Source organism: Lagopus leucura, unplaced genomic scaffold (genome assembly GCF_019238085.1).
Source record: "Lagopus leucura isolate 7727_CA_CO unplaced genomic scaffold, USGS_WTPT01 Super-Scaffold_100012, whole genome shotgun sequence".
NCBI lineage: Eukaryota > Metazoa > Chordata > Aves > Galliformes > Phasianidae > Lagopus > Lagopus leucura.
In genome coordinates this window covers 5,132,167-5,148,546 of record NW_024962267.1, presented here as the reverse complement: position 1 = coordinate 5,148,546, position 16,380 = coordinate 5,132,167, and the positions used below count along the sequence as shown (strand labels likewise).

The window sequence follows — 16,380 nt, the reverse complement described above, 5'->3', positions numbered from 1 at the left end:
CTTAGTAGAACTCAGTAGCTATGTTTATTGCTCCACCTCTTCCATGGCACAGTAGTGGTAGTGATGGCTGTGACATCCAGCCTGAACAAGGGCTTGCTTAAGTGTTTTGAAAGCTTCTCCTTTTATCCCCACTTACAAGTGTTGCTGTAATGAAAGAGAATACTTTGTAGGATCAACCTCACTTCTCTGCATAACATGGGGGACTTTTTTCCCAACAGAACCCAAGGGAAGCAGTGGAGGTGGCGGTGGCTTTGGAGGAGGTGGCAGTGGCAGTGGTGGGGGTTTTGGTGCTGGCAGCGGTGGTGGCGGCTTCAGTGGTGGTGGACCACCTGGCCTAGGAGGCCTTTTTCAAGCAGGAATGCCAAAGCTCAGATCTGCTGCGAGTCGAGATGCTGGTAAGAAAGATCTTGCAATTTCAGTGCAAACAAGTTACACGACACATTATTTACATTAATTACAAACCGCAGCAATAAATTACCTGCTGGGATTGAGAGTGTCTTCAGACATCTTAGGCTATCAAGAAATGAAATTTTCATCTTGAATCTTGTTTTATTCTTAATAGTAGGATTTATGAAGGGGAAGTGAGACCCCTCTTTCCACTCCTTCTCCCAGTTATTGGTGAAAACTAAAGATCTTGGCAGTGTTGAGTGGCTGCCTGCAAAGTAGAGTGAGGTCCTCCTTAGCTGTGGGTGTGCAGGACCAGAGGGGAGTCAATAGGATTCTGGATTATTTCTCCCTTCTGTACCAGAAAAAAAGATCAACTTTCCATTTGGAAAGTACATCTGCGTCAGCTCCTCAAGAGTGTGATTTACCACTTAGGGTAAAGGAGGCATCCCAGCTGGCTGCTGCACGTGCGGCACTTGGAGGGCACACTCTGTGTTCTTCTAGCTGGCTAAACAGCTGCCCAGAGTCCCGTGCCCCTTCAAACAAAGGAGATCTGCAACTCCTGAGTTTCCTAAAGTTAAGGATGTAGCATTTCACACAGGAGGACTGGACAACAGGGGTCATAAAATATTATGAATCCTGCATATTTTATGGACTAATGTAATTTTTCAGCCCATTTGTACAAAACAGTCTCTTGGAGCTAGTATTTTCTATTGTGTCATAGTCTATTTTGGGAACATGTATTAATGCAAAAGTTCCTGGCACAACAGGACAGTGTTTCTTCAACTGCAAGGCTGGCTGCCTTCTTGCTGACATACACAAGTACATAAGTAGCTCACAAATATTAGAAAGGGCTGCAAAGCCCTTTTGCTGGACAGCAGTTGTTAAGTTGCTAAATAGTTAAATTGTCAATGCTACAGCTCCTTTTGCTTTTGAGTTGCTGGTATCAAATACTTGTTCTTCACCAGTTCTTTTCTTCCCTCCCAGTGTTACTGCTTGCTCCATGAGGGCTGTATACTTGTATTGCCTTGCAGTCACTTGAACCCCACAGGCCATTCCTCTTGAGCTGGAAGGACCTAACTGCTGTGATACAGATCCCAAATAGCACTGAGATTTGCTGCCAGCTGTTCTGCAGAGCGTCCCCGAACACTTGGGCAGCTGTGTCCCAGCACAGTGTTGCTATGTGAGGAGGGCCCTCTCTGGTTGCTGATGCCTTCTCCCTGTCTCTCTTCTTCCTGCCCAGATGCTGGGGCAGCCCGCCCACCCGCACTGCCGCCTGGAGCCCGCTCTGCAGCTGCCAAGCCATTCTCAGCACCGAGCGGCCCGCCTCGCTTCCCAGGGCCACCGCTGGGGCAGCGGAGCCCAGCTGCTGACCCACAAAGGAGCCGCCTGCCGCCACCCAGGCCCGATGTGGGTTCTAAGCCTGATGCCACACCGCCACCGGTGCCCAGCACGCCCCGGCCCATTGCCTCCAATCTGCACAGCCGGGGTTCGACGCCAGTGCCTGTCCTCAACCGCCAGCCCAGCCTGGGGCCGACGCCACCGCCATTCCCAGGCAGCCGAGGCGCAGGGTCAGCTGGCTCCCTGCGGCAGCCCAGCCCAGGCCCAGCAGCCCCCTACTCGGGCAGACCACCACTGCCACCCACACCTGGCCGCTCACCAGTGGATGAGAAGCCGCCGCCGCCGCCACCTCCCTCTGGGCACCGGCCACCTGCCAGCCGGGACATGGCCGTGCCGCCACCACCACCGCAGAACAACAAGCCACCCGTGCCCGCTTCACCGCGGCCACCCCTCGGAGTTCCTGCACCCCCGCCACCCCCCAGCAGGCCGGGGCCGCCCCCCGTGCCCCCTGGTCCCGCCAGCAGTGATGAAATGCCACGACTGCCCCAGAGGAACCTGTCCTTGGTGCCCCCTGCTGCGCCCAGCTCTGGGAGCGGCCGCTCTGGACCTTTGCCACCACCGCCCAGTGAGAGGCCCCCTCCACCCATCAGGGATCCCCCCAGCCGAGCAGGTAGGGGCTGGGGCATGGCGCTGTTGGGCACAAGGGATCCTGCAGTTGAAAAATGAGGGCTTGTGGGCACCACTGTAGCTCAAATGACGTTACTGTGCGTTCCCGACTAACTCACGGATCTAGGTTTTGTGTAGTTGTGCAGGGCAGGTTTTGTGTAGTTGCTGTAACAAGAAGGGGCTGCCCACCAAATCCTTTACCAACAGGGACCTGTTTTACCCAGCTGCCATGAAGTGACAACATTCACCTTCCTGAGTCAGCCAGTGTGACTTAATGGTAGTGTTGTCATGAATGGAAAGCCTGGCCTCCTACGTGTTGGAAGGCACAAACACAACAAAATACAAATTACTTTAATAGAAGGCCAATCTGACAGTTGTTAAACAGGAGGCAGTTGCTGCAGCGTGACTAACTGTCATTACCTGCTAGACACAGATTCAGGATGAGACTGAAAGTAGCGTTGTCTCCATCAGGTTATTTCATCACATGTTTTGTCCTCTGACAATCACTGTTTGTAACTTTTAAGAGTTGCTCCTCATGTGCCTGATGGCTTTCCTTGTGGAGCTGGAAGAGCTGGGGCACAAATGGGCCCCATAACACAAGGAAGCTGCACCTCAGTGCACTCACAGAGGCTTGGCACATGGCTGCCTGGCTGCAGGAGTCGTCTCACGTTTGTTGGGGAGCACAGAGCAGTTCTGCAGAGTACAGCTGTGACTTTGGACACTGCAGGAACTTCTCCCGTGACAACCTCTGCTTCCACAGGAGATTCCTGTTTAGCTCTTTTCTGATGCAGATTTTAGTAAATGTACACTGCCTTTCTGCTGAGTCAATGAGCAGAAGGAAGCTAGAGATATAAATTATAAATGTAAATACTGTTCTGCAATGGTTTGAGGTAGATGATGGGTTTTAATAAGGTTTAGGGAGAGAAACCATTCTGGTTTTCTAGTATGTGTCTGTAACTAGATTTCATCAGAACAAGGAAGCATTTAGGAAAATGAACATAATTGTCAATTGCCCAACTGCACTAAGCAGAGGTGCTGAGACCTTTGGCCGTGTGCAGCCCTCCACGCCCTCTGCGTGGCTTCCTCCTGTCCAAGCTGTAGTTTCCTCTCCTGTCCCAGTTTACTGCTGCTCAGGGAACGTCACTTTCCCACCCTGTGTGGGCTGTGCATTCACCTTGCCATGCAGAGCTTTTCTGCTTCACTGTGAAGACACATGGGGAGTTGGTGGGGTATGGGCTGGATCCCCACTCTACAAAGTTCCTGCTATAACTGCTCATTGAGGAAAATGTGATTTAGAGTGGTTTGAAATTGGCTTCAAGGGCCAGCACCTCTACAGAGTATCTGCAGCTGAGGGAGGCAGGAATATGGGTGCTGAGGTGTGTTTGTGTTTGGGTATACCTGCTCCTCTGACCTCTGCAGGCAGGGAGCAGGGAGGTGGGGTCTGCTCTTCCCAGGGACCCTGGCCTGTGTTCTGTTAGTGAGAGGCCATGGGACACGGGCAGCAGTGTGCCACTACAGCACAGTAAGGGGCAAACAGCGTTTCTGTACTTGTCTCTATTCTCTCTTCAGGCCCCCTGCCACCACCACCTCCCATCAGCAGGAATGGAAGCACCTCAAGGGCTTTACCTGCTGCTCCCCAACTGCCTTCCCGGGCTGGGCTGGAGAACCAGAGAGGTGGGCCCCGGCCACCGCTTCCCCCAGACCGGCCGGGGACAAGCGCACCACCACCACCACCACCACCTTCATCAGCACTCCGGAACGGCTTCCAGGACTCAGGCGACGGTAAGCTGTGCTCCCAGCTACTTGCCCTCATAGAAATTGTGTAGCTGCTTTTGGCTTCACGTGGCAAAAAAGTGTGGGGTAGAGGATAGAACAGGACTGCAAAGCTGTCAATATAGGCTTAAAAATAACCCTTTGAAATATAGTCTGAAAAAGAATAGCAATAAAAGAAAAAAGAAACGCTTCTCCATACTTAGCTTTGCTACAGTGCATGAAGAAGTCCTAAGGGGATTGTTCTGACTGCAATGTGAATTCAAGCCATAGCTACACTAGAACTCCTTGTAAGTCAGAACAAGTTAGATGATGACTCAAAAACTGAAAGCTGAAAGACAGAGGAGGGAAGAGGTTGTCAGAACACTGCTGAAGATGTCAAGTTTCTCTCTCCTTGCCGATGTTTCTTGAAAAGGTGAGATTCAAGATAGCTGAGTTTTAAAGATTCATTATGCTTTTCTTTTGAGTTGTCATTTACAAAGGATAGATGCATCTTTTGGCTAATTATGGATGGCTATGGAAGTTGATATTTCTGACATTTATGAGGAAAAGCAAGCAGAAAATTAAACTGTAACTCACACTTTTGAATCATCTTTGCACTTCAGATAAGGCAGATGGGTTTCAAATGTATTTTTTTTCCCTTAGTGGTTTGCAGGTTCAGAACCTGGTTTCTAATTGTAACCATGGGAATAAACATATTAAAACTCAGTCCCGGTAAATAACCTAATAGGATGCTGGTTCAGTATTCAGCTATCAAAGCATTTTGCAATAGAAAACATGTAAGAAATTCAGTATTAGAATCAGTTGATTTTTCTGAAGCTGTATCACATAACCAACCAGTAAAATGCATCTTGTTCTGTTTTGTTTTGTTGTTGTTGTTCTTTCAGATGAGTGGGAAAGCAGATTTTCTTTTCATCCTATATCTGATTTGCCACCTCCAGAGCCATATGTACCTGTGAATAGAAGTTATCCCAGTAAACTAGCAAGAAATGAAAACCGAGGTAAGTTTGTTCCACCTCTGGTGTTGGGATTTCAACGTATCTTTCTAGAAAGTGTGAATGGGGAGGAGATTGGCTCCTGAGGTTTCAGAACTTCTCCAACATCTTGTTTTCTCCTCTCCACCACACAGAAAACGCTAAATACAGGTTTGCAGGCACAAGCCCTTTTAAACTTGTACTACGGAGTGGGATGGGTGCAGTATTGTTTTCTTCCTAAGTTGTAACCTGTGTTGTAAGATACCATTTTGCCATAATATTCTGCTACAGGCAGACAGAGATGCAAAATCCCAGCTTCGCCTTCTGATTTTTGTTTGTGTGGTTTTGTCCCTGTTACTCCTCTTGGAACTCTCTTCTGTGACTTCTTTCTCATTCCCCGTCTAAATCTATGCATGACTCATTTATTTGTGTGCCAAAATCATCTTTATTCTCCCTTGTTGGTGCATTAAACCCCTGCTTTTTTGTTTGTTTGTTTTTTTTAGGACAAGTCGTGCTCTTCTCTCAACTTTTAGTTTGCTGAGGTCATTATATCAGGATGTATTACACTCTTCTTCTAAGCTAAATTCTGTTTCTCTGATCACTGATGTTGCTGCTATATACATTTCAGCTTGATTTCATCTTTTTTGATCAGTGTTACATGCTGTTCCAGTTGAGTCTCAGGCATTCCATTAGTTAGCACCATTTGGCCTGGTACACCCAAGGATTAATTCACTTCTTTCACAATAGGTCACATCAGTGCTCATAGTTATCCTGTAATCATCTGTACACTCACATGTTTCTCTGTCTGTCCTGTTTCCAAATTATGAGGTTTTGGTGTGGAGCAGAAATTCCTGTTAGTCTCTGGCTCTTACCTTTCTTCCCATTCCTATTACTCCACAAAGAGAGTCAAAGAAATCAGTTTTGAATGAAAATCTTTATTTGGGGAAATATATGAAGAGCTTTGAAACATTACTTCTAGAGCTTGCTGCTTTCATTGACGCGTGTTGCAAGTAGCACTGAGACCACATGTGTTTATGTAGTAAGAGTGACTGACCTGCTGACTTTGAAAAGGGAGCAAAGGACTGAAATGCTAGTAGTTCCTAGGCATTTGGAGATAACAGTAGTTACAAACTGAAGTTAACATTGTTTGAAGTTCTTGCATTGTTGAGTAAACTAACCAGAAACTGGAAAGATATTTTCTAAATGGTTAGACAAGGAAATGAGTAGATCTCCTGGCTTGGATGTAAACTTCCACTATAAAAAGTAATGGAAAACTTTCTTTTTTTTTCAGGAGGCTCTGGTCGAAAAGAAAGAGGTGTCCCCCCGCTTCCCCCTATACCAAGGTGAAGTGGGTTCTGGCCCTTTTTTGGGCGACATCTGTTTTACGAGGTTTCCTTCAAGTCAGCTCTCCTGTTCACATTGTTGGAAAGTTGTCTGTTTTGCTCTGTTTCCACTTTTGGCTTGTCAGCTGGAATAAACTTCAGTCTATTACAAAAGTAATAGACAAAGCTTATGAACTATAGTTGCTCAAAGCTATAAATTTTGTTCGCTTATACTGCAGGCTGTCCTGAAAGGCATTTTATGGACCATGCCCGTCATACATGCATCATGCTTACCAGGTCCAGCCCTGTCCTCTTGAGAGTTCCACAGAGGTCTGGCTTTGAATTTAACGAGAGCTGGAACAAAGCTATTTCATTCATGTGGGGTACAGTGGCTGTATTATTTGATCAATCAAATACAATCTGTTTGCTGTTTATAAACCAACTGCCAGGGAACACTGTATAGCTGAGAATCCCCTGGAGCCTTCTTTGTTTGCCTGACCTGGTCCATCTGCTTCTGCGAGCCATACTCCTACTACATGGGAACCAAAAGTTTATCTTAAATCTTTTCACCTCAGCTTAGTCAAGTAATTTTGTAATTTTCTATACAATAGATAGCACGTCCTGTCCTGAGGATGGAGTGTGTCTGGCCTTATTTTTATCTGCAGAGAATCTTCCAAAAAAGAGCACAAGTGAAGAATTTGGCAGCATAAAAATATCTTTTTTCACACCTTTTTTCCTTGTTTTGTAATAACATTACAGTTTTAATCACTTAGTGCTTTTCTACTTTGATGTGGACTATCCTACAGTCATCCGTGTCCTGGATTATTGCAACGCACTCTTCCTGAGACTACCTGCAGAGAATTCTTCAAAAGTAGTCTTAGTGGAAATGCAGCAGTTATTGTAATTTTTCTTTCTGTAAAACATTTCTAACACCAGTGCTCCACAGACTGCTTTCCGTTTGTTTCTTTGGTACAATTAAATGATGGGTTTTTAATTTAAAAAATTTCCTGAGGCTCGGGTGACAGTCTCAGAGAGATTGTAGCTGACTCATGTAACAGCAGAGCAGCTGAGGTCAAAAATGTGCATAGGTGGAAGCTCTTTGATGTCATGAAGGAGGTCTGGGGTTAGTGTGTTCAAGTGGGAGCATGAGCTCCAAAATTTGCTATCTGCACTGGTTCAAGAGGATGGGAAGATTTGGCCTTCTGAGTTTACCATGAAGCCTGTTCTTTCAACCTCCACTGAAGGGCGCCTCAGCAGAGAGCCACGAGACTTATGCTGATAGAAGAAAGAGAAAAGTATTCTGACGTTGTGACAATCGGTTTGTATGTTTAATGGCTTTTGAATTTTGTGTTTGAGAAAAGGGTTCATCGAATGAGAGTGTTTTGTAAAAGGATCCAAATGCATGTAAAATGCCTTTGAAAATTTGAGGAAGGTTTTAATTCTGAATTTTTGAATATTGCCAAATCATAGCTCTTTGTTAATTGGATTTCTGAACTTTAACCCTGAAAAATTTCTCCTCTGTCTCCTCAGCAGCATGCTTCTTGGGACCCCTACAAAGCCTATACCAGCAACCATGTTCACTGGGTAAAACAAAAATAAAAAAGTTATGTTAGTTAAGAGAGTGTTTCTCTAGTGTGAGAGATGTGATCCTAAGCTGAGGCTAGAATGAGGTTAGCCCTAGAAAATCCAGGGAATGTATCTGAAGAGAGCTTGAACCCCACTGCAATGTCTGCATGTGGGGCTTCTTGCCTGTCAGTGGGCTTGGAGGGGCAGACTGCCTCTGTCCCACCACTGGGACAGTCACCATGACAAGGCAGAGCTGGGTGCGGCCACATCAACGTAACTTCCTGGCCTTCTTGGTATTTGTTTACAAAATCTTGTTAGCTGTGATAGCATTTGATTACATACAGGTTTTTACATTTTTGTATCTAATGACATATTTTCAGTTACTGTCTACAGTCTTGAACCTGCAATTGAGTGCGCAGGCGCAGGGATGTATCTACATCAAGTTGCAGGGTCGTGGCTGTTAGAGTTTCTTATAGAAATATTAATGGGACCTCCATGTGACAGGTGCACCTTGAGATCAAGCCTAGCTCAGTACTGCATTTCTATGTATTTTATGGATGTCACTTAAACGTGTGCACTATGCAAAGTGCCTGTCTCTTTGCCTTATTGTTATGTGAATAGAAGTCCAAATAAGATTTTTAGGATAATAACTTAAAGGATAAATTATTGTATTCATGTTATTAAACTGAAGCACTTACAACTTTGAGGAGCAACATTCTGAATTTAAGAATACAATATTTCTGATACATTGACCTGCCAAATCTTTAATATCCAAACAGCTATGCAGCCAAAAAAAATAGAAAAAATAAAATCCAAGAGCTGTACTGTGTCTTGTAACTTACCTGTTTCCAGTATGACTGTTTTACTTCAAGTAAAATGCTGCAGATTGTTCTGCCACTCCTCTGCATCATTCAGAATATCCCGTATTTGATCTTTTTGGTAAGGTTCGCTGACCAGAAAGTCTGGACCTTAACCAGTGACTTGGCAAGTCAGATTCAGTCTCACTTACAATGGCTGCGTAGAAGGCCCTGTCAACAAGCTGAGGAACCCAAGGTGCCTGTTGGTTTCACCACTTCCTTGTACTGTAGAAACCTCCTCAGAACAGCTGTTTGGCATGTATGTAAAGTACCTTAAAAATGCAGAAAGAGGTATTTTTTCACCTAGCAACAAACTTGACTATTTGTATCTTTTGCAATAAAATTCCCTAGTATAATCCAGAACAATGCAGCATTTTATCTTCCATATATCGCTTCACGTATCAATAGCTTTTTACAGTATGAGCAGTATTAAGGTATTTATTTCACTATGAAGTCTTAAAAAGAAAAAGGATACAGAACAGGTTGATCCAGTGGTGCCTTATGACTTTTTTATTCAACTTTCTGTGTTTCACAAGACAAATGAAGTCGTCGTTCTTGCACATCCCAACGTCAACAGCGCTGATAGCAGCATTGCACAGTGCTGCGCCAAGTTCTGCTGCTGGTGCGTGCTCAGTCTGCTAACTTGAGTGAGCTGAATGTGTGGAGAGGTGCGGGTCAGCTTCCAGTTGAGACATGGTGGCACTGGTGCCATTGCTGGCATTGCTCTGGAAACCTCCCCTTCTCCAGGCAGCCCAGCTGCCTTCAACATGTTTGCGTGGCGTTAAAGGACTAAGCTGGGTTCACTGCTTGCATCTGACGGTTACTGATTTTGCTTTAATGGCGTTGTCTTAATAACATTCACACCTCAAAGCTTTTTTATGCCGTCACCAAGACTTGGATTGCATGACAGAGGCCATGAATGTTCATTTTTGTTTAATTTGACAAAGTAAATAAAATGAGAATAACTTTTGTAGTAATTTCTGCTCAGTATTTCTGTAAGGAAACACAAGCTGTCTGCTCTGACTTTGTGCAGCAGCTGCAGGGAGAAAAGGTCCCAGTGATTTGTGTTCAGAGTTGTTGAAGGAAGCTCAGCTTGTGGCGCAGGAAGCTTGTATTTCTGTAAATGAACCACTTCTTGAATAAGGTTGCAAGGTTCTCATTGAGAAGCCACCATTTCCCAGCACCAAAAGAGTCATAAAAATTGTTGTTTTCTACAAGACTGAGCTATTAGAGAAGTTGCTTCAGTTGCCATTTTAGAAGGACAGCAGCAGTTCGTCCTTGCAGCACTGACTGCTTACATGTCATTTCTACGAGTAGTTCTCTGCTGGAGAACAGAGCTGCTGTCGTGGTTCACATAGTTTGCAAGACAACTTTTTCTGTGCTGGAATACAAAAGTAGGAAGGGTGCATTTACCCTTGGATGCAAAAAGTGGAGTTGGATGATCAAAGTGGGGTTGTTTCAAGCAGAATGTTGGCTGCCAGGAGAGGGGAGCTGGGGAGAAGTGCACCCATGGAGGATAAGCCAGTTGGCTGGATGTGGGCACTCGTATGAAAGCACTGAGCCAGGTGTAAGCTGTGTGAGGTTGTGAATGCTGTCAGTGCACTCAGCCTGTCACTGCGGTACTTCGAGTCTGTACAGTGTGTCTTGGATGAACTTTAACCTTTCTGATTGTACTCACCAGAAAAAAAGGGAGAATCTCTTACTGGAGGTGCTCAGTAAGACACAAAGAGTGGCTCGTGAAAAGCTCTGTGTGTCCCTAAGGGAACGCAGGGTTGCTCAGCCTGCCTGGTGGCACTGCTACCAGTTATGAACAGGGTGCTGGAAATGTGGGGAGTGCGGAGGGAAATTGAGAGGGCTGCATGCCCTGGGCAAGGGAGTGGCATGTTGGTGTGCTGACGTTTTGTAATTTGCGATACAGGTTCTGTAGCATAAACTCGTACGTGATAAGAAGGCACTCTAAGTTTGGACTCAAAGTCACGCAGGGCTATAAAAGAGAAACATAACTTCCAATGCAGGCTGAGCAGAAAGTAACACGTTTTTTTTTCAGGCGCTTACAGTTGGAACTTTTATAAAATATTAATCGAGTTCTGTGAAATTTTTCTGCTTAACATTTATCTTGTATGTGATTTTTTTTTTCTCCTTATTTTTCTATCCTATGCCAAATAAATTTTACTTTTATTTACTCGCTGGTGCAGCCTGTTGCATTGAGAACGTGGTGTGAGCCTGCATGGGTGTGTGGCAACAGTGCAGCTCCTCACCTGCCTGCATCTCGCCTTGGAGCTTTGGGCTTTCACATGGGGAAGATTAGGTGTCTGCAAGGAAAGAGAAGCCAGAGTTTAGTTTGGCGTAAAGAATATTAGATAAGAAGTGTGGGCAGTGATGCTGTGCTTGCACACACACCTTGCTTTAGTTATCCATTGGTGGGCAAAATCTCTAGGTGCTGGTTCTCAGCTTTGCAAGCCTGACACTTGCTATGAGGAGATTATATGGAAAATGTAGCATTTGGTGTTAACCTCAGTTCTGTTATCTCCACTCTCTTGCCAAGATGCTTCCAGAGTATATCACGTACAGATGAAACCTTCCTTTTGATTTTAGAGCCCTGTTCTTGGTTTTGTACTTCATCTTTTCAGGAGATTTGAACCAGGTTCAACCCAGGAAGACTCTTTGGTAGAAGTCCAAAGAAGGCTCCAATTCAGGCCACAGTTCTGGTGTCTCCTTCAAAATTAGAAAGGTCATTTAAAATCCTGATCTAAAAAGCTCCATGCAGAAACTCACTGACCTCGCCAGGCTTAGCCGTAGGTTCGTTCTTGCACAGCTGTGGGTACTTTGGCAGCCATGAGGACCACTTGTTGGTGTTTCAGTTTACAGACTGGCTGGGACAGAGGTTTCTGCGTTCTCCAGAGGCCACAGAAAGCCATGGCTCATCTGTATTCAAAGGTCCACCAGTGCCTGGGCTGTGTGGGTAACAGGACAACGAAGGGGGTGGAGGCTGTGGGTACATGGGCTGCGGAGGAGCTCGTTCTGCAGGCTGAACTTGGCTGCAGCAGTCCTGAACCAGGACCCAAAGGTATGAACCCAAGGGTCAGCTAGCAGGACCACCTCTTCTGGGTTCAGTCAAAGGAAACATGCCTCTTTCTGGGTTTTGCTTGACTTTGGGAAGAAGGAACTGACCTGAGCCATAACACAGCGCAGCCCTTCCTCCATTTAACTCAAAAAAAGAATACTGTTGCTTTTAAAAGAAAACAAAAACAAACAAAACAAAAACCAGTATACTTTTAATGCTTGGAAATGCTCTCCAGTTGCAGGAAGGATCAAGCACTGGCTCAGCGTCTCCCACAGCCATCCTGCCCTGTTACAGTTTGGCTGCACTGTGCATTGCTATTAGCAAATTGGTCCTGGCCAATCCGTTATCAGTTTAGATGTTAAACGTTGCTCCAAACATGTGTATGCAACAATTATGTATTTTTTAGGTTAGCTAACGAAACAGAACCCTCCAGGGTTGGGTTTTCTCTGTCTGATAGCCATTATAACAAGTGGTTCCTAACAGCTGCTTCAGCTATGGTACAGTTCTCTGAAAAGCAACCAAATATGTAACATGATGTGAGCTTCGTACCAAGATGTTTCATTTTCAGTTGCACTCTTAGAGTGCCTATGAATGTTATTTTGTATATAATGAAACTGCTTTACACTTTTAAGTGAGCTTATCCTTTAACTTGTCAGGACACTGTAACCCTCCGGAGAAGTTCTGCTTGCTCTGCCAAACTGAGACGGGTTGGTGCATATGCACCCTTGCCGGCTTTAAAGCCAAAGAAGTTATTTTGTTATAAACCAAGCTGTTTCTCCCCATAGGCATTCTATGCTGTCTGCAAACAGCTGTGCCTGTGCTCCGCTCCCTCTTGCAGAGATGTCACAAGAAACATTTTGCGGAGCAGATAGGGGCATCGGAAACCTTTTCTGTACCTTGTTGCTTATTACGCCTTTGTGGTATCTGTGCAGCTCGTTCTGTGAGCTTCTCCACACGTAACATGCAGATCTTTAACTTTGATGAAGCATAAAAGCAATAGAATAGCACTTTGTCTCCAGACTGTAGATTTTGCAGTGATACAAATAGTTTCTGTTACTGATGTGGATCAGTAAAAGCCTTTCAGCACAGAGATTGTACCCACCAACACATGTACAGATCTAAAAGACACCGTGGGGCAGTGCGTGCTGTAGGAGGATGGAGAAGTTGGTGCTTAACTCTGTGACATGCTCCTCATCTTTCTGTAACCACTGAAAGAAATCAGTAATGCTGCACTGTATCTCAGGAGGTGTTTATTTGGTAACTCCCTCCCATCATCTGTCTGGTGTTCAGGATGCCCTCTAGCACAGCCTTCCTTGGTCCAGTCAGCAGCAGCACGGCTGTGTTGGTGCACTCTCCCTCTCTTGCAGCCCCATGCTGCGCAACCCTTTCATGACTTCCCCCAATGGAGGCCAAACACTTCTTGTCTGCCTTACAGCCCCACAGGCCATGAGGAAGCAGCTTGATTGGATAGGAAATGTGACAGCTGTGTGAATCCTTCAGCTCTGACAGAGCGTGAGTTCCTTCCTAATGGATGGAGAAATCGATCTGCATTTTTCTATGTAAAAAAAAAAAAAAAAAACAACCAATTTATTTATTCTGTTTTTTTTCATAGCTGATGATAACATATTTAAATGTTAATTTTTTGATGCCTAAGGCTATTTATTTCAACAGAGCTAGTGGACAGTCTTTTGGAACAGTTATGGTCCTGTAATCTTTTCTTCCTGTATTCACAGAGAGGCTCATAACATACTACATTTCAGCGGCAGCCCAGGTGTGGAGGTGCTCTTGAGGAAAGGATGACTGCCATGAAGACAGTTGGATTAGATCAGCAAACATGTTCTGTGGCTGCTGCCAATGCTGCCCATGTGCAGTATCAGTGTCTACTGAACAAAAACATCTCAATGGAGAGACAGATAGTGGTACTTCAGAGAAGTAGTAGGTAACTGCTACTTCAATTTTAAAACACATAATGTGGCTTAAGATACAGCTTCTGCAGAAGCTACATAACAAATCTAAATCAGAAACCTGTCACAAAGGCTGTCTATGTAGCAATCACACCTTCTACTCCACATTACAACATGTCACTTTTTAATTTTCATGTTTTTCTCTCTGTTTAGGCCATTCTTTCATTTTTCTTCCTCAAAAAGAAGTTATTTTTCAGGCTTGCTGAGTTATAAGCTGCCTAAATGCCTTCCTCAATTGGAATATGGAACAGTTCCTTAGTTCCTTTTTTTTTTTTTTTTTTTTTTTTTCTCTTTCCTTTTCTTTTTTGTCAAGAGTGCAGCAGATTAGCAAAGAGTTGTCTGCCAGCAGCCCCTGAGATCAGGGCAGAGGCAGGGGCTGTGGTAACAGCGCTCCTTGCTGCTGATTCCCTCACTGCAACTGGGACCGCTGCTGCTCCCTGCAGCCAGGCCACAACTCATCACTGTAAGGCAAAAGTGTTCTGTCTGTGAGACCACGGACCTCCTGATTGGGCATTGTGGTCGCACAAGGACGAGTGTTTACTGTTATCATTCTCTCCATTTCAAATAGCAGCTTTCACTTCCCCTCCTTGCCAGTAGCTTGGGCTCTTTCTGAAAGCTGGGGACGTGCTGCTGGTGTCCTTTAGATACACTGTGGTCTCAGCTGTGCTGCAGGGCTGCTGCTGTGCCTTCATCTATCTACCTTCCAAATGGGTTCTTGTTTTTTGTTGTGTTATCGTTGATTTTACAGGTGTGTGCTGTGAGGAGATGCCCACACACTGCTGGACACTGGTATAGTAGTGGTGAAAACTGCAGACGTGTTTCTTCCAAGCTGCAAACAACTACTGATACAAGTGCAAGTGCATGATATAATGAACAGTCTTCTCCATGAGTGTTTGGTTTGGCAGCAGGCAGGTGGGCCAGGCGAGCGGTTTCCCCACACTGAAAACTACTCAGCTCAGTGCAGGAGCCATGCTGCCTGCTGAGTGCTGTGCCCTGGGCAGCCCGAGCTATGTGCCTTATGGAAGGGCACGCTGCACAGCAAGGTGACAGCAAGGATGTTCCCTGCCGTCCTTACCAGGGCGTTTCACCTTGCTTTTTTTTCCCTCAGCTCCTCCCTTCCCCGTGCCTCGCAGCCGGTGGCCAGGCCGGCGCTAGGTGGCACTTCGCGCTTGGCCTAAATTTCTCTTTGCAGAGAGCTGCTTTAACAACAACGCCAGAACTCGAGTGTTGTGTCAGTGAGAGTCGTTTTGCCTCCGCCACCCTGCCGGGAGCACGAGTAGCTCCCAGCTCGCAATCTGTGCTCCTGTCGTGTTGCTGTTGGGAATGTGATTGCGTGCTCTGTGCTGTGGTCCATCACTTCAGGAGCACCGTGAGCTTTGTGACTGCTGGGAAGGAGTTCACTCGGGACGTAGACAGCCTCATTCTCCCGCGTGGTTACACAACTCTTAGGCAAGTAAAATGCCGGTATTGGCATAAAAATGATGCAAGAGAACAACATGTGTGACTCTGCCCTGTTTCAATTTAACCTGAAAATGGCATGCTATTAGGGCCAAACTAAGTATTCGCCTGCAGCTGGAGAAGGAGTTAAGAATAAGCACCGAATATCTTTTGTTTGTTAATAGAGTCAAATGGCAATAGCACGTAGTTGTATGGAAGCCACCCTGACAATATTCCAGTATTAAAATAAGAATTTGCCCAAATATTTAAGAGAGAGCTTCTCATTAAGAGCTTCTCATTGTGAGCCAGAGAAATATAAAACAGTCAGAATGAGATCCGCACAAGCATAGGAATGAAATGCTGGCCACAAAGCTAAAAGAAATGACAAACTGCTGAATGCAATCTGGAAAAGATATAGGGGAGAATCTACAGATTACAGAAAGAGAAGTATGAAAACTGAGCAGGGAGAAAAATATCTGCAGTAGTTGAAGAGCTCAGCAAGGAGAGGGCTTACCTGTCACAGCTTGTGACAGGGGATCAAGAAAGGGAAAATGGTGTGGCAGAGATGAAATAGAGATGAAATAAGAGAACAAACTGTTGGGTTTCTATCAAGGAATATAACGCACTACATTCAATACGTATTTTTGGATAATGTTTAAACTATGTTTGTACATGTGGGATATGGTGTGATCACAAGTGGGAACTCAATAAGTGCAGAACATTTTACAGAAACTTGGGTCATATTCTTCACATATCTCCAGAGCTCAGCCTTTGTGTTGCAGCAGTCAGTTTTGCATTCCTTTCACCTGCCAAATCAATCACGCACCGAATAAGAAACAGGTGCAGCAGATTCCATATCAGAAAGAGCTTACTTGTTCAGAGCATCCTGCTTTAACAGGTTCCTGAGCAAATCAATATTTACACTTGCTCACGTGTATGTGGAGAACTGTTTTATTATTGTTGTTATTTTTGTTCTTTATAAGAGTTAGGATGAACCTGTATGGTGTGACTGAGAATGCATTACAGGCTGTACAT

At 45.1% G+C, this 16,380-nt stretch overlaps 1 protein-coding gene across 6 annotated transcripts in view; it reads left to right on the top strand.

The window, feature by feature from the left end:
- The window catches only part of WIPF1 (WAS/WASL interacting protein family member 1), a 48,791-nt gene extending 37,729 nt beyond the window's left edge, over positions 1 to 11,062 (top strand). For all 6 annotated transcript variants that reach the window (XM_042874439.1, XM_042874443.1, XM_042874444.1 and 3 more), the window contains 5 exons: positions 219 to 395; positions 1,628 to 2,395; positions 3,961 to 4,173; positions 5,049 to 5,162; positions 6,427 to 11,062. In XM_042874439.1, the coding sequence (XP_042730373.1) occupies positions 219 to 395; positions 1,628 to 2,395; positions 3,961 to 4,173; positions 5,049 to 5,162; positions 6,427 to 6,482 (1,328 nt within the window). In that variant the 3' untranslated portion in view covers positions 6,483 to 11,062. The remainder of the gene's footprint in view (positions 1 to 218; positions 396 to 1,627; positions 2,396 to 3,960; positions 4,174 to 5,048; positions 5,163 to 6,426) is intronic.
- The last annotated feature ends 5,318 nt before the right edge of the window (positions 11,063 to 16,380 follow it).